The sequence below is a fragment of the Ranitomeya imitator genome, chromosome 5 (assembly GCF_032444005.1).
Source record: "Ranitomeya imitator isolate aRanImi1 chromosome 5, aRanImi1.pri, whole genome shotgun sequence".
NCBI lineage: Eukaryota > Metazoa > Chordata > Amphibia > Anura > Dendrobatidae > Ranitomeya > Ranitomeya imitator.
The window spans coordinates 155,060,416-155,083,235 of record NC_091286.1 but is presented as its reverse complement, the minus strand read 5'-3'; the positions used below and the strand labels follow the sequence as shown (position 1 = coordinate 155,083,235).

The following is a 22,820-nucleotide window of genomic DNA, read 5'->3' as shown; positions in this document are numbered from 1 at the left end:
CGTGTCCAAGCAGCCAACCGGAGACAGGACACCAGGCGCGGGCTGGCCCAGGTGGCAGAAATGCATATGCCCCCCGGGCCGGTGTCTAAGCAGCTGCACAGGGCCGCTGGAGGACTGGCAGTGACTAATACATAGCGCACCTGTAGTGCGCGATGGTGTCATCCCGCCAGCAGCCCTGACATGCAGGCTGCAGGGGTATGTGATGAGCAAGCTCCTATGCGCCACTGCCACTCTGAGGGAGAGAGCCAGCAGCCAAGATGAAAGGTCAGCATACCGGCATACCCGCCTGTGTGTGCACGGAGCTCCGGCTTCTCCTGCTCTTATCTGCTATCCCGGCAGAGAAGGAGAGATGGGGGAGGTGCCGGGACAGTGCAGAGCTGTGAGCAGGAGAAACTGAAGAGCTGCACATGGACATCAGCCGCCCCTGCACCACAGAGGAGAGTGTCTGTGTGTGTGTATGAGGAGAGAGTGTGTGTGTGTATGAGGAGAGAGTGTGTGTGTGTATGAGGAGAGTGTGTGTGTGTGTGTGTGTGTGTGTGTGAGCTGCGTGTGTGCGTGTGTGTGTGAGCTGCGTGCGTGTGTGTGAGCTGCGTGCGTGTGTGTGTGAGCTGCGTGCGTGTGTGTGTGTGAGCTGCGTGCATGTGTGCGTGTGAGCTGCATGCATGTGTGTGTGTGAGCTGCGTGCGTGTGTGTGTGAGCTGCGTGCGTGTGTGTGAGCTGCGTGCGTGCGTGTGTGTGAGCTGCGTGCGTGTGTGTGAGCTGCGTGCGTGTGTGTGAGCTGCGTGCGTGTGTGTGCTGCGTGCATCTGTGAGCTGCATGTGTGTCATTATACAGTGGGGCCGTGCGTGTGCCTGTCATTATATAGTGGGGCCGTGCGTGTGCCTGTCATTATACAATGGGTGTGTGTGTGTGTGTCATTATACAGTGGGGCCGTGCATGTGCCTGTCATTATACAGTGGGGCCATGCGTGTGCGTGTCATTATACAGTGGGGCCGTGCGTGTGCCTGTCATTATATAGTGGGGCTGTGCGTGTGCCTGTCATTATACAGAGGGGGGCTGTGTGTGAGTGTGTGTGTCATTATACAGTGGGGCCGTGCGTGTGCCTGTCATTATACAGTGGGGCCGTGCGTTTGCCTGTCATTATACAGTGGGGCCGTGCATGTGCCTGTCATTATACAGTGGGGCCATGCGTGTGCGTGTCATTATACAGTGGGGCCGTGCGTGTGCCTGTCATTATATAGTGGGGCTGTGCGTGTGCCTGTCATTATACAGAGGGGGGCTGTGTGTGAGCGTGTGTGTCATTATACAGTGGGGCCGTGCGTGTGCCTGTCATTATACAGTGGGGCCGTGCGTTTGCCTGTCATTATACAGTGGGGCCGTGCGTGTGCCTGTCATACAGTGGGGCCGTGCGTGTGCCTGTCATTATAGAGTGGTGCTGTTGCGTGCGTGTGTGCGTGTGTGTGTGTGTGTGTGTGTGTGTGTAATTATACAGTCGGGCTGTGCGTGTGTGTGTCATTATACAGTGGGGCTGTACATGTGTGTGTGTGTGTATGTCATTATATAGTGGGGCTGTGTGTGTGTCATTATACAGTGGGGCTGTGCGTGTGTGTGTCATTATAGAGTGGGGCTGTGCGTGTCATACAGTAGGGCTGTGCGTGTGCCTGTCATTATATAGTGGGGTTGTGCGTGTGTGTCATTATACAGTGGGGCTGTGGGTGTGTGTTTGTCATTATACAGTGGGGCTGTGCGTGTGCCTGTCATACAGTGGGGCTGTGCATGTGTCATTATACAGTGGGGCTGTGCGTGTGTGTGTCATTATACAGTGGGGTTGTGCGTGTGTGTGTCATTATACAGTGGGGTTGTGCGTGTGTGTCATTATACAGTGGGGCTGTGCGTGTGTGTATGCCATTATACAGTGGGGCTGTGTGTGTATGCCATTATACAGTGTGGCTGTGCGTGTGTGTGTGTCATTATACAGTGGGGCTGTGCGTGTGTGTCATTATACAGTGGGGCTGTGCGTGTGTGTGTCATACAGTGGGGCTGTGTGTGTGTCATTATACAGTGGGGCTGTGTGTGTGTCATTATACAGTGGGGCTGTGCGTGTGCCTGTCATTATACAGTGGGGCTGTGCGTGTGCCTGTCATTATACAGTGGGGCTGTGCATGTGCCTGTCATACAGTGGGACTGTGTGTGTGTCATTATACAGTGGGGCTGTGCGTGTGTGTGTGTCATTATACAGTGGGGCTGTATGTGTCATACAGTGGGGCTGTGTGGGTGTCATTATACAGTGGGGCTGTGGGTGTCATTATACAGTGGGGCTGTGCGTGTGTGTGTGTCATTATACAGTGGGGCTGTGCGTGTGTGTCATACAGTGGGGCTGTGCGTGTGCCTGTCATTATATAGTGGGGTTGTGCGTGTGTGTCATTATACAGTGGGGCTGTGGGTGTGTGTATGTCATTATACAGTGGGGCTGTGTGTGTTTGTCATTATACAGTGGGGCTGTGCGTGTGCCTGTCATACAGTGGGGCCGTGCATGTGTCATTATACAGTGGGGCTGTGCGTGTGTGTGTCATTATACAGTGGGGTTGTGCGTGTGTGTCATTATACAGTGGGGCTGTGCGTGTGTGTATGCCATTATACAGTGGGGCTGTGTGTGTGCCTGTCATACAGTGGGGCTGTGTGTGTGACATTATACAGTGGGGCTGTGCGTGTGTGTGTGTCATTATACAGTGGGGCTGTGTGTGTCATACAGTGGGGCTGTGTGGGTGTCATTATACAGTGGGGCTGTGCATGTGCCTGTCATACAGTGGGGCTGTGTGTGTGACATTATACAGTGGGGCTGTGCGTGTGTGTGTGTCATTATACAGTGGGGCTGTGTGTGTCATACAGTGGGGCTGTGTGGGTGTCATTATACAGTGGGGCTGTGGGTGTCATTATACAGTGGGGCTGTGCGTGTGTGTGTCATACAGTGGGGCTGTGTGTGTCATACAGTGGGGCTATGTGTGTGTCATTATACAGTGTGGCTGTGTGTGTGTGTCATTATACAGTGGGGCTGTGTGTGTCATTATACAGTGGGGCTGTGTGTCATTATACAGTGTAGCTGTGTGTGTGTGTCATTATACAGTGGGGCTGTGTGTGTCATACAGTGGGGCTGTGTGGGTGTCATTATACAGTGGGGCTGTGGGTGTCATTATACAGTGGGGCTGTGCGTGTGTGTGTGTCATTATACAGTGGGGCTGTGCGTGTGTGTCATACAGTGGGGCTGTGCGTGTGCCTGTCATTATATAGTGGGGTTGTGCGTGTGTGTCATTATACAGTGGGGCTGTGGGTGTGTGTATGTCATTATACAGTGGGGCTGTGTGTGTTTGTCATTATACAGTGGGGCTGTGCGTGTGCCTGTCATACAGTGGGGCCGTGCATGTGTCATTATACAGTGGGGCTGTGCGTGTGTGTGTCATTATACAGTGGGGTTGTGCGTGTGTGTCATTATACAGTGGGGCTGTGCGTGTGTGTATGCCATTACACAGTGGGGCTGTGTGTGTGCCTGTCATACAGTGGGGCTGTGTGTGTGACATTATACAGTGGGGCTGTGCGTGTGTGTGTGTCATTATATAGTGGGGCTGTGTGTGTCATACAGTGGGGCTGTGTGGGTGTCATTATACAGTGGGGCTGTGCATGTGCCTGTCATACAGTGGGGCTGTGTGTGTGACATTATACAGTGGGGCTGTGCGTGTGTGTGTGTCATTATACAGTGGGGCTGTGTGTGTCATACAGTGGGGCTGTGTGGGTGTCATTATACAGTGGGGCTGTGGGTGTCATTATACAGTGGGGCTGTGCGTGTGTGTGTCATACAGTGGGGCTGTGTGTGTCATACAGTGGGGCTATGTGTGTGTCATTATACAGTGTGGCTGTGTGTGTGTGTCATTATACAGTGGGGCTGTGTGTGTCATTATACAGTGGGGCTGTGTGTCATTATACAGTGTAGCTGTGTGTGTGTGTCATTATACAGTGGGGCTGTGCATGTGTCTGTCATTATACAGTGGGGCTGTGCGCGTGTGTGTGTGTGCCATTGGTGCATTCACTCTGTCATTCTTTGGACTGCAGACTTGTGCTTCTCACATTGCTGGCAGTGCTGTGGTCATTTGGCGGGTGTGTGGCTGTAAGTTTGTGATTTGCATACATGCGGTCACATGCCGACCAGACTTGCATGGCCTAATGCAACTGTATTGAACAAGGCCCAAAACAGTCTAGTCGAAATGTGGCTGGGAATATATATATCGCATGCTTGCAGTCACAAGACCACCTGTTGCCAGCACCAGAGAATCTTCATAGCGCATGATATGAGGATTCACACATAGTGTCTGTAGACATGTAGCATAAGATCCGACAACCCCTTTAAGGATGAGCCGCTACTCATGGGCCACTGCTGTGTGCTTGCCCCCCAGGCTAAAATTTGCCAGTCAGCCCCTGCAGGACACCCAGCTACGTAGAGCGATTCCAGCAGAGGAACGTCTCATGGTTACATTAAGGTATGTAATAATTCTAAACAAATGGCTGGCATAATTATTGTTGGTCTGCGATGTATTATTTGTATTTTCCTTTATGTCTTTAGCTACACATCACCATAAATTTAATTTTTTTTATTTTATTTCAGATTTCTGGCAACCAGAGAGAGCTTATTATCCCTCCACTTTCAGTACCTGCTTGGAATTTCCACCCTGTCTGGAATAGTTGTAGACACCTGCCGGGCTTTGTGGAACGTTCTCCGGGATGAATTTATACCCATACCCACCAAGGACATGTGGAAGGAAATTGTAGAAAAATTCTGGAGTGTGTGTGATTTCCCCAACTGTTTGGGAGCGGTGGATGGAAAGCACTTTACACATTATCAAATCCACCAGAACTGGATCGGAGTACTTCAACTACAAAAAATATTTTTCTGTTGTGCTCATGGCAATAGCAGATGCGGACTGTCGCTTCATCGTCGTGGACATTGGAGCTTTTGGCCATGGCAATGACTCACAGAATTTCAAGAACTTTGATATGGGCCGATGTGTGTATGGCAAAAATTTTAATTTTCCACTGCCACGACCTCTCCCCAACACTCACCACCGATGCCATTTGTTATGGTTGGGGATGAGGCCTTTCAGATGTGTGAAAACCTACTGAAGCCATATTCCAGTCGGGACTTGAACCACACTAAAAGGATTTATAACTACAGACTGACCAAGGCCCGAAGAACTACTGTTTTTGATGAGTGTATCTTTTGGATTCTAGTCTCAAAATAGCGCATTCTTGGGACAGCCATTAATCTAAAAATGGAGACAGTCTATGAGGTGGTCAAAGCCTGTGTGGTTCTCCACAATTACATAATGGCTAAGGAGCGACCCAACATTGAACTGGATGAACCAGTTGCAAACCCATTGCCAGATGACCAGCATCACCTGCTGCGATCAACTGTTGAAGTTGGCCACATGCGGGACCAATTTGCTGCCTATTTTGATTCTGATATTGGACGTGTGGCATGGCAGGACAATATTGTGTAAAATGTCCAGTTGGGTTTGGGTCTGTACAAGTTATGTTTTAAATGTTACTAATATTTTTTGTTAATAAACTACGTGTTTTGATATCTTGACCGAGTCTCCTATGTATTTCCTCTAAAAAACACTTAGGTTGCTAGTGATAAGGTAGTTGACGTCATTACGTTTTGATTCTGTTCTGCAGTATCTATTGGACGAAGACTAAAGAGATGATGGAGGTATAATACAAAGCAAATCTACACTCATCAAGTCAGGTGTCATAAATAATGAATTCATGATGCACAAATAACAGCCTCATGAATTCACTATTTCTGACACATGTCCAGGTGAGTATAGATATGCCTTGTATGACCTCCATCGTCTCTTCAGTTTGTGTGAAATAGATTACGTACACGGAAGAAAAAATGGAGGTTATACAAGGCAGTTCTCTACTCACCAGGTCAGGTGTCATAAATAATGAGTTCAAGACGCAGAGTTTTGTGCATCGTGAACTCACTATTTATGACACATGACCTGTTGAGTATAGTTCTGCTTTGTATTACCGCCATTTTCTCTTCAGTCTGTGACACAGATTAATCAGACTGAAGAGATTATGGAGAAAATACAAGTTATATATTTTTTTGACACCTCATAGTTCTATACCAAACACACAAAGCTGCAGTTTTGTACTTAATAACTACTGGAGTTATGAGTTGGCAAAAAAATATAGTGTGCGGCACAGTGTTTTATTAGGCGCACGGTGTGTATTGCCGGCGGTGAAATACACAAATAACCAAACATTACTGGGGGCAAAAAACATTATTATTTATTTTTTAACAAAATTTTTTTTTAACTGCGCCTGCTTGGGGTAGAGTGACAGAACTGGGGTGTGGGTAGCTGTGAGGCCTGGCTAAGTGTGGACGACGCAGGGGTGGCAGGAGAAGGGGCAATTAAAGTAGGGGGGTCTGGGAGTTCGGGGATGGGGCTTGACACATGAAAGGCCTGAGACACACTGGAAGGGTGAGACAAACCTGACATTACAGACACATTGGGAGGTGATGGAGGAGGAATACAGATAGTACGCTGATTTTTATTTTTTTCCCCTTTTTGGGATCTACGTGGTCTGGGGAGCCTCGGTGGGCTCATTTGTTGCGGCCTGGTCGTGATGGGCAACCTGTATGGGCCCGGCTGCTGCATTGTGCTCGTAGAGTGGACAGCCATGCTAGAGTCCATTGTGCTCGTAGAGTGGACAGCCATGCCTGAGTCCATTGTGCTTGTACAGCGGACAGCCATGCCAGAGTCCATTGTGCTCGAAGAGCAGACAGTCATGCCAGAGTTTATTGTGCTCGTAGAGCGGAAGGCCATGCCAGGGTCCTGCTGCATCGTGGTGGTGGTGGAGCGGAAGGCCATGCCAGGGTCCTGCTGCTGCATGGTGGTGGGGAAGGCCATGCCTGGGTCCTGCTGCATCGTGGTGGTGGTGGAGCGGAAGGCCTTGCCAGGGTCTTGCTGCTGCATGGTGGTGGGGAAAGCCATGCTTGGGTCCTTCTGCATCGTGGTGGTAGTGGAGCGGAAGGCCATGCCAGGTTCCTGCTGCTGCATGGTGGTGGCAGTGGAGGAGGTAAAAGCAGGAGCAGTAGTTGTCATGGTGGTGGCGGTGGGCTGTCCAACAGCACTTGGCATGGCGGTGATACTGTAGTAGTATCCGGCAGTGCTTGGAATGGAGGTGGCCGTGCAGTGGTATGCAGCAGAGCTCGGCATTGAGGTCAAGTGTGACAGTGTTGGCACAGGTGGATATGCCGCCACTGTCTGCTGAAAATACCGACTCTACTGCATAGCCTGCACGTAAGCAGCATTGCAGGCTTGCATGACACTAAGCTGGAGATCAGGAGTAAGGTGTTCCGACATGCCCTTCTCTATTTGATTGAAAAAATTATGTGCTGGGCTCTGGAGGTCGGCTTTCACTTGGTCAAGGCTTTTGGTGAACTCCTGGATAAGTGTATTCATATGGTTTATGGCACTATCCAGTCGGTCACCCATCGCCTTTAGTCCATCATGAAAGACCGAGCTCAAGTGCAAAAACTCGGGCATGAGTGACCTGTCCGAGGCCCTCTGCCGCTGCCGGGAAGAGCCAAAAAAAAAAGAGGCAGAGGACTGGGACAGGGAAACACCTTATGGACCAGCTTCCTGGTTTCCAGTCTATGTGGCAGGCCCACTTGCTGCAGCGCTGCTGGAAGGCTGGGACGGGTCCGTGGCTGTTTGATCAAGGACCACTCCAGAACCAGGGTCAAGAGTGCTGTTCCATGTGCTGTGAAAAAAGAAGAAAAAAATACATTAATACAAAACATTTACAATAGTAAAGTGCCAACTCCTGTGGAATAGAAAAATACAGATTAGGCAATCCAACACAACCCATTACAGCCCCAAAAATACTTACGTTCTCTGGGCAAGGACCGGTCTCAAAAATGCAAGGATGCAATGATATTTGTATTTGCGGATCCTTGCTCTAGAACCATTAGGAACCCGGCTCTCTTGACGAAGGTCCTTGTTGAAGCGATCCTTCATCGAACGCCAACGTGTTTTGACTTTGAGCACTGTTGTAAAATAAAAATAATGGTTAGACAATGCAGTTTTGACCGTGATCACACAACTGTGTGTGATGAGAGAAACTCCTGAGAGTTTCTCTCATCACACACAGTTGTGTGATCCCGGCCAAGGTCACTGCTGCAGCACACCGCATTGCAATACTTACAAAATGCAATTCGGACCCGAGTCGGGGCATTGTCCCAGCCATCCCACTTCGCTTTGGCCACCTCATTCCATAGCCGCCGGATCATCACGTTGTCAGAGTGCTGCGGAACCCGAGTGTCCCACAATGGGACTCACTCATGGACCAGGGAGATTAGAAGGTCATTTTCAATGAGGTCCTCATCCCATTCTGGAACCTAAAAAATAAATAAAGACATTAATGTTGGAGACATTAGGAAAAGAAAGAAAACAGAGACAGAAAACTGGCATACATATTGAAAGTCAAGAAAAAAAGGAGTCAAGAAGAAAAAGGTAAAGAAAGAGGAAAGTAAAGAAATGAACATTCAATTGTAAAGTCAGGATACAATAACCAGTCAGCCACGTATACGTACACGCTGCCGCCTTGCCACCTGACTGTGTCCCCGCTGCTCAGCCTCTGCCGCAGTGTAAGAACTGCTCTAAAAAAGGAAAAAAAAAATTGTCACATGTGTATATGTTACAGTGAATACTTACCAATCTGAAGAGGTGAGTACTCACTGCACTGACATTTTGCCCATGTGCAGGCCCAGGCCTCAGAAGAAGATGACATTCTGATGCATGCAGAAAGAAAAAAATGGCAGAAATTAGGACATATAGAGACAGAAAATAGAAAATAAAGACATTGGCTTTGATATACTCACATTGTTCATCAGAATCTTGTTTCCTCCAAGGTGCTTTCCTGCGTCTGGTCTGTTTATCAGTCTGCTGTGTAGTGACCTGCCAATGCCCACTCCCTCCTTTTATCAGTTTGTATGTGGCGGGTGGCTAAATAGTGTTTTCCTGTGGTGCAACGCATGCATTCACAAATGCAAGCAAACGCATGTGGTTGCGAACGCATGCGTTCACATAGACTGTAATGCGTTTTTTTGCCGCATTCCTTCCGGTAACAACCGCATACGTTTCTAGGCGGCAAATTGACGCCTCTAAAATTACTACCTGAAGCGTTTACTGCACCAAACCGCAGACAACGAAACGATGCATTCGTCGTCAAACGCGGCATAACACAACCAATCGCAGACACCTGCGTCCCTAATAGATAGGAATACACGACGCTTGCGGAAAATTGCGGCACAAACGCTACGGACACAACCGCAAATGTGAAACCAGCCTTAGCCAGATCTCCTCTCCCTCTATTCTGGACCATCAATGCGGTTATTCTCCATTGCTTTTTAAAGCATCACATCACTCACAAAAACACTGATCACACAAATTCTTCAAACCTGTCTTGATTTTTTTTTTCGTCGTCACTTTTTAAAGTACCATTTAGTCCACAAAATTCCTTCTCACATTATTTTTTTCCTTTTTCACTTTTCTTTTCCAATTCAGTTTCTCCTGACATCCACCTCTTTTACTATCGCCCTTTTTTCATTTTTATGCAATTTTATTCTTTCCACACTCTACTTACCTCTTTCCCACAAAACTACATCTTTTCTTGTATACTTCTTTTTCTCCCTACTTCTGCATTGAACCTGACGACCGCACTTTAATTTTGGACCATATCTCTCTCTGCACCTATCCTTATTATTCATGACCATTCCCCCCTTCCTTTGACCGCCCTCCTTATTCAGTTATTAAAGGCGTCCATGCCAGGCAATTTAAGCCCGACTTCCTTCTATGTGCACTCTACAGTTGTTTTTACCGTTGAGAAAGACGCCAGTCCATCATGGAGATGTGTTTTTAAAATAAAGACTGCTCCTCCATATTTTTGGATCATGGATCTTCATTTCTGTGAATCGTCATTTCCTTCAAGCATCCTGGTGGAGTTTCATCCCCGGCCACGTGGCAGCAGAGCCATCATTGAGCTTTCACAGGAGTTGTGCCTACACAACTCGCTCAGGTGAGCAGGTTAACTGGATCTAATATACCTTTTTCAGAAGGCATCACCCTATGGTCTGGTGTGCTGTTTCCCTACAGTGTTTATTTTTTTTTTTTTTACATGTGACTTTTTATTCAAGTTTTTGTGTGTAAATATGATGAAAAAGCAACATTTTGGTGTGCTTTTTAATTAACCCCTTCCCGACCCATGACGCCACGTAGGCGTCATGAAAGTCGGTGCCAATCCGACCCATGACGCCTATGTGGCGTCATGGAAAGATCGCGTCCCTGCAGGCCGGGTGAAAGGGTTAACTCCCATTTCACCCGATCTGCAGGGACAGGGGGAGTGGTAGTTTAGCCCAGGGGGGGTGGCTTCACCCCCTCGTGGCTACGATCGCTCTGATTGGCTGTTGAAAGTGAAACTGCCAATCAGAGCGATTTGTAATATTTCACCTATTATAACGGGTGAAATATTACAATCCAGCCATGGCCGATGCTGCAATATCATCGGCCATGGCTGGAAACACTAATGTGATCAAAATAAAAAAAATAATAAATGACCCCCCCCCCCCCTTTGTCACCCCCATAGGTAGGGACAATAAAAAAAATAAAGAATTTTTTTTTTTCCACTAATGTTAGAATAGGGTTAGGGGTAGGGTTAGGGGTAGGGTTAGGGCTAGGGTTAGGGTTAGGGCTAGGGTTAGGGGTAGGGTTAGGGCTAGGGTTAGGGCTAGGGTTAGGGGTAGGGTTAGGGGTAGGGGTAGGGTTAGGGATAGGGTTAGGGCTAAGGGTAGGGTTAGGGGTAGGGGTAGGGTTAGGGTTTCGGTATGTGCACACGTATTCTGGTCCTCTGCGGATTTTTCCGCTGCGGATTTGATAAATCCGCAGTGCTAAACCGCTGCGGATTTATGGCGGATTTACCGCGTTTTTTCTGCGCATTTCACTGCGGTTTTACAACTGCGATTTTCTATTTGAGCAGTTGTAAAACCGCTGCGGAATCCGCACAAAGAAGTGACATGCTGCGGAATGTAAACCGCTGCGTTTCCGTACAGTTTTTCCGCAGCATGTGTACAGCGATGTTTGTTTCCCATAGGTGTACATTGAACTGTAAACTCATGGGAAACTGCTGCGGATCCGCAGTGGATTGGCCGCTGCGGATTCGCAGCAGTGTTCCATCAGGTGTACAGTACCATGTAAACATATGGAAACCAAATCCGCTGTGCCCATGGTGCGGAAAATACCGCGCGGAAACGCTGCGTTGTATTTTCCGCAGCATGTCAATTCTTTGTGCGGATTCCGCAGCGTTTTACACCTGTTCCTCAATAGGAATCCGCAGGTGAAATCCGCACAAAAAACACTGGAAATCCGCGGAAAATCCGCAGGTAAAACGCAGTGCCTTTTACCTGCGGATTTTTAAAAAATGATGCTGAAAAATCTCACACGAATCCGCAACGTGGGCACATAGCCTTAGGGTTAGGGTTGGAATTAGGGTTGTGGTTAGGGGTGTGTTGTGGTTAGGGTTGTGATTAGGGTTATGGCTACAGTTGGGATTAGGGTTAGGGGTGTGTTGGGGTTAGGGTTGTGATTAGGGTTATGGCTACAGTTGGGATTAGGGTTAGGGATGTGTTGGGGTTAGGGTTAGGGTTAGGGCTGTGATTAGGGTTATGGCTACAGTTGGAATTAGGGTTGTGGTTAGGGTTGGAATTAGGGTTGTGGTTAGGGTTAGGGGTGTGTTGGGGTTAGAGTTGTGGTTAGGGGTGTGTTGGGGTTAGGGTTGTGATTAGGGTTATGGCTACAGATTAGTGTTAGGGGTGTGTTAGGGTTAGTGTTGGAGGTAGAATTGAGGGGTTACCACTGTTTAGGCACATCAGGGGTCTCCAAACGCAACATGGCGCCACCATTGATTCCAGCCAATCTCGTATTCAAAAAGTCAAATGGTGCTCCCTCAATTCCGAGCCCTGACGTGTGCCCAAACAGTGGTTTACCCCCACATATGGGGCACCAGCATACTCAGGATAAACTGCGCAACAATTACTGGGGTCCAATTTCTCCTGTTACCCTTGTGAAAATAAAAAAATGCTTGCTAAAACATCATTTTTGAGGAAAGAAAAATGATTTATTATTTTCACGGCTCTATGTTGTAAACGTCTGTGAAGCACTTGGGGGTTCAAAGTGCTCAACACATATCTAGATAAGTTCCTTGGGGGGTCTAGTTTCTAAAATGGGGTCACTTGTGGGGGGTTTCTACTGTTTCGGCACACCAGGGGCTCTGCAAACGCAACGTGACGCCCGCAGACCATTCCATCAAAGTCTGCATTTCAAAAGTCACTACTTTCCTTCTGAGTCCCGACGTGTGCCCAAACAGTGGTTTACCTCCACACATGGGGTATCAGCGTACTCAGGAGAAACTGAACAACAACTTTTGGGGTCCAATTTCTCCTGTAACCCTTGGGAAAATAAAAAATTCTGGGCTAAATAATTATTTTTGAGGAAAGAAAACGTATTTATTATTTTCACGGCTCTGCATTATAAACTTCTGTGAAGCACTTGGGGGTTCAAAGTGCTCACCACACATCTAGATAAGTTCCTTTCGGGGTCTAGTTTCCAAAATGGGGTCACTTGTGGGGGATTTCTACTGTTAAGCCACATCAGAGACTCTGCAAACGCAACGTGACGCCCACAGAGCATTCCATCAAAGTCTGCATTTCAAAACGTCACTACTTCACTTCCGAGCCCCGGCATGTGCCCAAACAGTGGTTTACCCCCACATATTGGGTATCAGCGTACTCAGGAGAAACTGGACAACAAATTTTGGGGTCAAATCTCTCCTGATACCCTTGGGAAAATAAAAAATTGCAGGCTAAAAGATCATTTTTGAGAAAATAATTTTTTTTTTTTATTTTCATGGCTCTGCGTTATAAACTTCTGTGAAGCACTTGGGGGTTCAAAGTCCTCACCACACATCTAGATTAGTTCCTTTGGTGGACTAGTTTCCAAAATGGGGTCATTTCTGGGGGATCTCCAATGTTTAGGCACACAGGGGCTCTCCAAACGTGACATGGTGTCCGCTAATGATTGGAGCTAATTTTCCATTTAAAAAGCCAAATGGCATGCCTTCCCTTCCGAGCCCTGCCGTGCGCCCAAACAGTGGTTTACCCCCACATATGGGGTATCAGCGTACTCAGGACAAACTGGACAACAACATTTGGGGTCCAATTTCTCCTATTACCCTTGGCAAAATAGGAAATTCCAGGCTAAAAAATCATTTTTGAGGAAAGAAATTTTTTTTATTTTCATGGCTCTGCGTTATAAACTTCTGTGAAGCACCTGGGGGTTTAAAGTGCTCAATATGCATCTAGATAAGTTCCTTGGGGGGTCTAGTTTCCAAAATGAGGTCACTTGTGGGGGAGCTCCAATGTTTAGGCACACAGGGGCTCTCCAAACACGACATGGTGTCTGCTAACAATTGGAGCTAATTTTCCATTCAAAAAGTCAAATGGCGCTCCTTCCCTTCCGAGCCTTACCATGTGCCCAAACAGTGGTTTACCCCCACATATGAGGTATCAGTGTACTCAGGAGAAATTGCCCAACAAATTTTAGGATCCATTTTATCCTGTTGCCCATGTGAAAATAAAAAAATTTAGGCTAAAAGAATTTTTTTGTGAAAAAAAAGTACTTTTTCATTTTTACGGATCAATTTGTGAAGCACCTGGGGGTTCAAAGTGCTCACTATGCATCTAGATAAGTTCCCTGGGGCGTCTAGTTTCCAAAATGGGGTCACTTGTGGGGGAGCTCCAATTTTTAGGCACACGGGGGCTCTCCAAACGTGACATGGTGTCCGCTAAAGAGTGGAGCCAATTTTTGATTCAAAAAGTCAAATGGCGCTCCTTCCCTTCCAAGCCCTGCCGTGCGCCCAAACAGTGGTTTACCCCCACATATGAGGTATCAGCGTACTCAGGACAAATTGGACAACAACTTACGTGGTTGAGTTTCTCCTTTTACCATTGGGAAAATAAAAAAATTGTTGCTAAAAGATAATTTTTGTGACTAAAAAGTTAAATGTTCATTTTTTCCTTCCATGTTGCTTCTGCTGCTGTGAAGCACCTGAAGGGTTAATAAACTTCTGGAATGTGGTTTTGAGTACCTTGAGGGGTGCAGTTTTTAGAATGGTGTCACTTTTGGGTATTTTCAGCCATATAGACCCCTCAAACTGACTTCAAATGTGAGGTGGTCCCTAAAAAAATGGTTTTGTAAATTTCGTTGTAAAAATGAGAAATCGCTGGTCAAATTTTAACCCTTATAACTTCCTAGCAAAAAAAAATTTTGTTTCCAAAATTGTGCTGATGTAAAGTAAACATGTGGGAAATGTTATTTATTAACTATTTTGTGTCACATAACTCTCTGGTTTAACAGAATAAAAATTCAAAATGTGAAAATTGCGAAATTTTCAAAATTTTCGCCAAATTTCCGTTTTTATCACAAATAAACGCATAATTTATTGACCTAAATTTACCACTAACATGAAGCCCAATATGTCACGAAAAAACAATCTCAGAACCGCTAGGATCCGTTGAAGCGTTCCTGAGTTATTACCTCATAAAGGGACACTGGTCAGAATTGCAAAAAACGGCAAGGTCTTTAAGGTCAAAATAGGCTGGGTCATGAAGGGGTTAATTTGTTTTGCTATGTTAGCAGTACGGAATAAATAATGGAAAGTTTTAGAGTTCGGGTTCTTCAGGATGCGATGATACCAATTATGTGTATATTGTTTTTATACAAAAGCTGAACTTTTAGTAGTGAAACAGCTGATTTTGTTTTGCGCTTTTATATGGTTTTTTTTACATTTTTACAAACATTTTTTCTTACTTTCCTTCACTTAGTCTCACTGTGGAACAGGATTGTTTTCCTGCTTGATTTTTGGTCTCATATACCGCAGTATTTATGTACTGCAGTGCATAAGACCTGGTAATCTTTCACCGACACAGCCTGTTAGACCTATGTGATAGAAACTATCACAATGTCCAACCCATAGACATCCACAAACACGACCTCTCCCTCTTTTAACGATCTAGGCGCAGCTGTAGCAATTGACAATGGCTTAATCAACCCACGATCGGTTCTAAAACCAATCTGGAACAATGCCCCTGATTGTCCAATGTCATATGCAGCCATCATCCATGATATTTTCACCCGTCGGGGGGCGCTACACATTTAATCCTCAGTACCATAGATAAGAAGCTCTGAGGATTAAAGGCCACTAAATGATCGCTGGTACAAGTCATATCTGCAAGGAGGCAAAGAGTAATCTGTCCAGATAGCATAAAAAGCGATCCTCCCATATGGGGGTCTAGGAGACATTACAGCTTTACAGCAAAGGAATTCTGCTGGCTGGCATTCAAAATGACATCTCACTGAAACACACTCTTTAAATAACAGAACATCTAGATCTTGAGTACCGTTAAGCATAGTGTCATGACTCCCGGGTAACACTGCTGTGAGAAACGCTGCACACAACAGCAAGGGAGTTGAACAAAATGCCGGGTTTCTAACCAGGTACAAACAGGACCTGACCCATGTGACAGAGTGGGAGGTGGTCAGGGGCGGAGCCAGACGCTAGGGTGCAGAGAAGGTATAAACACAAAAGAGTTGTCAAACAAGCAAAGATCAGAGCCAGGAGATCACGAAGTACCAAAGGGGAGAGACAGGGGAATGTCAGAAGCGAAGCCAGAGGTCAGTAATCCAGAAGCACAAGCAAACAGAGTAATGCATGGAGGGCAAGGGGAACACTATGCAAACCGGGTACACACTCCAGGGGTCAGGCACACAGACTAAAACAGAACGTATAGCTGACATTGAAACCTAGTTTGGAGTGAGTATAAATACTCCTCCCATATTGAAAGAGTGGCCAACAACATTAACCCTGAGAGAACAGAACATTAACCATGTCCTAACCATGACACATAGATGATGTCATGACGGTTATGACCTCAACCGCGTAAGCCCCGCCAGGGGATTAAGAAATCTACCTACCGAAAGTGATGGTGATTTCAAGGCTCCACATGAAAGCGAGGCCTGTAGCGTCGAAGGAGACAGACCCGAATCGACGGTCATCAAGACAGACGGGGTGAGGTACAGTTGCTGCAGAATCTGCACTATGCAAAAGAGCTCTTTTTAAAGTGAGCGGGTACCCTGAAAATTGCTGACATGTTGACACTACACTCAGGATATAACTTAGCTAGAAAAGCAGAGAAAAAATAGCCAACATCCAAATTGTATACAATTGTCTGTATTCACCTGGATTGATAGATCTACCACTTGTTTGCAGAATGGGGAAGAGAGTTGGCAGGCCCCTTTAGGGTCCCACAAGGTGTGAAAATGACCTCGGCAAAGTACAAAAAAGAACTGTACCATCAGTAGCAAAATCATCTTCATGCTGACAATGTACCATCTCATGCTGCAAAGGATACCTATGCTAATGGCATAAAGAGAGAGAGACTCATATTGTGGCCACCATCCTCCTCAACCCTATAGAGAACCTTTAGAGTATCATCAAGCAATAGATCTATGAAGGTGGGAGGCAGTTCACATCAAAACAGGAGCTCTGGGAGGCTATTCTGACTTCATGCAAAGAAATACAAGTAGAAACTCTCCAAAAACTCACAAGTTCAATGGATGCAAGAATTGTGAAGGTGATATCAAAGAACGGTCCTATGTTAACATTTTGCTTGTTAAGACACTTTTGATTGCAAAAAGATTTTGATTTTAGTAAATGTGGCCCCTTAATTCTGCAAATTCAACAAATAACCATTTTCAGTTCTTTACAACCTATAAAACGTTTGGAAACTGTTGTTGTTTTTAATAGTTTGGAAGAGTGGATTGTGAGTTTTTTTTACTTTTAAAACAAATCCTTCTTCACTGTGAGGTTTGTCCAATAAAATATGATTTCTACTCTAACAGTTGATATGTTGAACATTATACTGACTCGTTTGCATCGACCATTTAGGCAAATCAGAGAAAAATAGTATTTGCATAATAATAATTTTGCCAGCACGGTGGCTCAGTGCAGCGCTGGAGTCCTGGATTCAAACCCACCAAGGACAACATCTACAAGGAGTTTGTATGTTCACCCCGTGTTTGCTTGGGTTTCCTCCGGGTACTCTGGTTTCCTCCCACATTCCAAAGGCATACTGATAGGGAATTTAGATTGTGAGCCCCAATGGGGACAGCGATGAGAATGTGTGAAAAAAAAAACCCAAAATACTGTAAAGCGCTGTGGAATATGTTAGCGCTATATAAAAAATAAAGATTACCGTATTATTATTATCATTTGGGCTGTGGTTTATAACACCATCCTCTGAGTTCAGTCTATTCTTGTCTAATCTATGGATTTAGTTTCTCCCTTGTAGCAATTACAATTTAAGACTGATCACAGTTGTATTTTTCAGCTCAGTTCTCTCTTCCTCTGTAGGAAGAGAAACCTCATTTGGAATATGGATTTGATACATATGAAATTGAAGCATTGACTACAATGGGGTCAGTCTGGCATCTGTTATATGCTTGGTTCTTGAATGGAACACGATTATGGATCAGTATTCTGCCTGAGCTGTTTCTCTGTTCCGAGAAGAGACCAGAGAACAGCTGAAAAAATGCAGACCATGGCATCAGTACATTTTTTATGCCCTTTTTGCAATGCCAAATACTGTACCTCTGCCAGCATGTCATGGAGTTCCCCTTCAGTTGGACAACATCCTAAGGACCTTATGATTGTTCCAATCTCCCTGTAAAATAAAACATTTGATTGAGTGGTGATTTACTGCTGACACAAAATAATTTTCTTTAACCTTTTAAGGGGACAGCCTATCTTTACAGCAATTCTGCTATTTTTTTTACTTTTCTTCTCCATTTTTAATCAAGTAGTATAAATGACATGTGAACCTTATTCTGCGGGTCACTATGATTACTGACATGCCAAATGTATATACAGCAATTTACTACTTTTTGGGGAATAAAAAAGCAACACCTTGAAAAATAAATATTTATTTTTCTGACACTATATATTGAGTGATTCATATTGTTTTATGCTTTTGTCAATAATAGAGCTGTATGGGGGGCTTGTTGTTTTTTTGCTGGATGAGTGGACATATTCATTGGAACAATTTTGGGATACATTAAACTTTTTTAATAACTTCATTTCATTTTTGGGCAGATGGAATATATATAAAACAGCAATTTCAGCATTTTTTTAAGTGTTCACTGAGTGAAAAACATAATACTTTTACAGTTAAATCTTTAACAAAAGTGTATACCTATTTTCTTTACATAATAAAGCATTTTTCCATTAAACACAACTCCTTTCAGAACCCTTAGGCTGTGTGCATATGTTGCGTTTTTTATGCATTTCTGCCACGTTTTTTGCTGCAGCGGAAACGAATAAAAACGCTTAAAAACCACATTCCCATGCAATCCTATGGGATTCCCCAGTTGCTGTGCCCATGCTGCGGATTTTCCCGCTGCGGAATCGCATAGCGGTAAAATCCGCAGCATGTTCATTATTTCTGCGGAATCGCAATGATTCTACAGCCATAGGATTGCATTGAAACGCTCACTTTACACAAGTGGCTATGCCCACCATGCGAAAAGTGAGCGCTTCATGTGCGGATGGTACCCAGGATTTGGAGGACTCTCCTTCAGGCACTGGGTTCCATATTCATGTAAAAAAAAGAATTAAAATAAAAAATAGAGACATACTTACCTTCTGGTGGCCCCCGGAGTCCTCCCGGCTCTAAACGATGCACGCTGCGGCTTCCGTTCCCAGGGATGTGTGGCGCCCCAGGGTCCTGGTCATCACAGTAACATTGCTTTCCTCGCGGGGAGAGTGATGTTACGCTTGGAGGCAAGGGCGGATAACTGTAACCAGGTAACCACAAGCATGCAACACATTCATACTCAATTTGGCGTATAGGCAGCATCAATGGTAAAAAGTTGGTCACACTTCTCAAGCACTATGCTTGATAAGTGTGACCAATCTGTCAATCACTTGGAAAACGCAAGCATTCTGCAAACTAAAAATGCTTGCAAAACGCTTGTGTCTTGCGGGAAAACGCATGCGTTTTACCCGCGGCAGGGAGTTGCGGTAATGCTGCTTAGGGTATGTTTCCACGTTCAGGATTGCATCAGGATTTGGTCAGGATTTTATGCAGGTAAAATCTGCACTAAATCTGCCACTGAGGTCACTGGCAGGTCACCTGCGTTGTCCTTGCGTTGTTTCAGCAATGTAAGGACATGCTGCATTCTTAAAAGACGCGCCGCATGTCCGTTTCCGCGGGTCTGCCGCATGCGTCTTTTAAAGCATAGTGGAGACAGGATTTCATGAAATCCCCTCCACTATGCTGTAACATCTGGACGCTGCGTGTTTGACGCTGCGGCTCAACGCAGCGTCAAACACGCAGCATTTCCTGAACGTGGAACCATAGCCTTTGCGGAATGTTTCCACGGTCAGGATTGCATTAGGATTTCCCCAGGATTTGCACAGATAAAATCTGCACCAAATCTGCACCTCAGGTCACTGGCAGGTCACCTGCATTTTTTATGCGTTTTTACATGCGTTTTTCATGCGTTTTTTCCATGGGGATTTGTGTGTGTTTTTGTAAGCTAAATAAGGATATGCAAAATAAAAGAATTGTGATGTAATTTCTTGTTCAACCTCTTCATTTACATACTCCATTGAAGAATAATGTTTAGACACACAGATAGATAGATATAGTTATAGATAGATAGATAGATAGATAGATAGTAGATACGATAGATAGATCTATCATATCTACAGTATCTATCTATCTATCTAAAGTATCTATCATATCTATCATATCCATCTATCCATCTATTGTATCTATCTATTGTATCTATCTATTATCTATCTATCGATATATATATCTATAAATATATATATCTATGTATATATAGACATATCTGTAAATAGCTAGATCGATATATCGATAGATAGATAACAGATAGATTAGATAGATACGATAGATAGATAATAGATACGATATGATAGATAATAACAAGCCCGATGTTTAGTAATAAACATACTAAAATGTTAATAAAGGGTTAGGCCGGGATCACATCTGCGAGAAACTCGGACGAGTCTCGCATCTTAATACCCGGCACAGCCGTCGGCACTTGGGAGCGGAGCGTGCGGCTACATGTATTTCTATGCAGCCACACGCTCCGCTCCCGAGTGCCGGCGGCAGTGCCGGGTATTAAGATGCATGTGTGATCCCGGCCTTAAATAAAGACACACACACACGAAATCGGCGTTAGACCGGGGTCACACTTGCAAGAAACTCGCACGAGTCTCGCGCATCAATAACCTGGCACTGCCGCCGGCACTCGGGACCAGAGTGTGCGGCTGCATGTATTTCTATGCAGCTGAACACTCCAGTCCCGAGTGGCGGCGGCAGTGCCAGGTATTGAGGCGAGAGACTCTTGTGAGTTTCTCGCAAGTGTGACCTCAGCTTAAAATCTGTTTAATTTTTAAAAAATCTGAAAAAAAAAAATGGAATGGGCTCCCGCGCAATTTTCTGCACCAGAGAGGGAAAGCCAGTGACTGAGGGACCAATGTTTGTAGCCATGGAGCTTCCCAGGCTATGACTATCAGCCTGCAGCTGTATATTTAGCCTTTACTGGCTATAAAAATAGAGGGACCCCCCCAAAAATGATGTGGGGTCCCCCTATAATTTTTAGCCAGAAAGGCTACGCAGACAGCTGTGGGCTGATATTCATAGTCTAGAGACAGCCATGGATATTGCCCCTCCACCCCCCGCTACAAATACCAGCTCCCAGCCGCCCCAGAAATGGCGCATCTGTAAGATACTCCAATTCCGGCACTTAGCCTCTCTCTTCCCACTGCCCTGTAGTGGTGGCATATGTTGTAATTACGGGATTAATGTCACCTTTGTAAAGTGACATTAAGCAGGCTTAGTAACGGAGAGGCGCCAATAAGATACCTACCATTATAATCCTATAGCTGGTAAAGGGTTAATAAAACACACACATGCAGAATAAAGTATTTTAATTAAATAAAACACCACACAGTTTTGATATCTTTATTGTATGCTCATTTCTGCGACGCCCTCGTTCTCCTCGAAAAAAAATAAACCAACAGTATACTCCCTGTGTCCGACGTAGTCCATTTAATGAGTGTCCCACGACGAGTCCAGCTCTGCTACATCTGGATACCTGACATCCAGACATAGCCGACATTGTAGATGATCGCCGGAGATAACTCTCCAGCGATCACCTACACTGCAGTGTTCTCACAATCAGCTGACCGTGAGAACCAGCCTAGTGACCGGAGATAACCCCCAGTCACGTGCATGGCAATTCTCGCAGTAAGCCAATTTATCACAAGAACTGCAGTGGATGAGGACTTCCGGCGGTGGGACAGGTAAGCCCGCATGTAAATCAGTAGATATGCGTAGTGAGCTGCATTTACGCAGTTACTACGCATGTGAACCAATCATTAGAAGGGTATGTTTCCACGGTCAGGATTGGCTCAGTATCTGCTCAGGATTTGATGCAGGTAAAATCTGCGCCAAATCTGCATCAGAGGTCACTGGCAGGTCACCTGCGTTTTTGGTGCGATTTTTTTCATGCGGATTTCTATGTGTTTTTTTGTAAGCTAAATAAAAATATATTATTTAACAAAAAAAAAGATTTGTGATGTCATTTCTGGTCCAACCTCCTCTTTAACATTTGTCTAACCCACACTCCATTACCCACATGCAGCGCCCCAGGGTCCTGGTCGTTGCAGTAATATCATTCTCCTCTAGGGGGGAGTGATGTTTGGAGACAATAAAGGAGATCTCACTACCAGGTAACACCAACACACAACACAATTCATACTCCAGTCCACCAGGGAGAGCTATGCTTTGGGCTTTGGCTCAGGCAGATACTAGCTGGGCTTCGGATCAGGCAGACACTAGCTGAGCTTTGGCTCAGAGGCAGCTGCTATCTGAGCTCCGCTCAGGTAGTTGGTCCCTGACAGGGGTGTGATCCTGTCAGAGGCCTAGACAGAAGGCCACGGAGCTGCACCTGCCCTACGTGCGGCAGCCACTAAGAAAGAGACACAAACAGAGAACTCTATTGTAGAGAGTGAGAAGAAATCATAGCAAAAGGAGAGGAAACCAGAAGGAGTTCTGCCCTACAGAGGCTGACTCCTTCTGAGGCGCAGGATCCCGGTAGCCGGAACACCGAGGGAGCAACAGTCTTTTATGCCTTGCTCCAGAGACCGGCAGGACAGCTCATTCCACGTTACCTGCCCGCCCTATACCCAGGAGGCAAGGTGGCACCCACGAGAGACTGGGGCATGATAGAGTTCCTGTAAAAAGCCTCACACCACCGGTCATATGGGTTTGTCCTATCCATCTGGGGGACAGAGAGAGACACAACATCAAGAACATCTACAACATTTGTGAGGACCTTATGAGAGGCTCAGCAGTAAGGTACTACAATACTCAGGCACTAGAGGAAGGCTACTGAGTTCCACCTGGATAAGAGGACTCTGGATTTCCCTCCAAACCGTCCGGACTCTGCCTGCCCTGTGATCTGGTGATCTGGACTGTGGATGCTGAAGCCTTCAGTAAAAGGTAAAGAGACTGAAACCTTGTGTCCTCGTTCTTCACTGTGCCTCACACCATC

General features: G+C 45.7%; 1 protein-coding gene across 2 annotated transcripts in view; it reads right to left on the bottom strand.

Moving 5' to 3' along the window:
• The window catches only part of EFCAB2 (EF-hand calcium binding domain 2), a 68,591-nt gene that overhangs the window by 22,938 nt on the left and 22,833 nt on the right, over positions 1-22,820 (bottom strand). For both annotated transcript variants that reach the window (XM_069767932.1, XM_069767931.1), the window contains exon 3: positions 17,824-17,896. In XM_069767932.1, the coding sequence (XP_069624033.1) occupies positions 17,824-17,896 (73 nt within the window). The remainder of the gene's footprint in view (positions 1-17,823; positions 17,897-22,820) is intronic.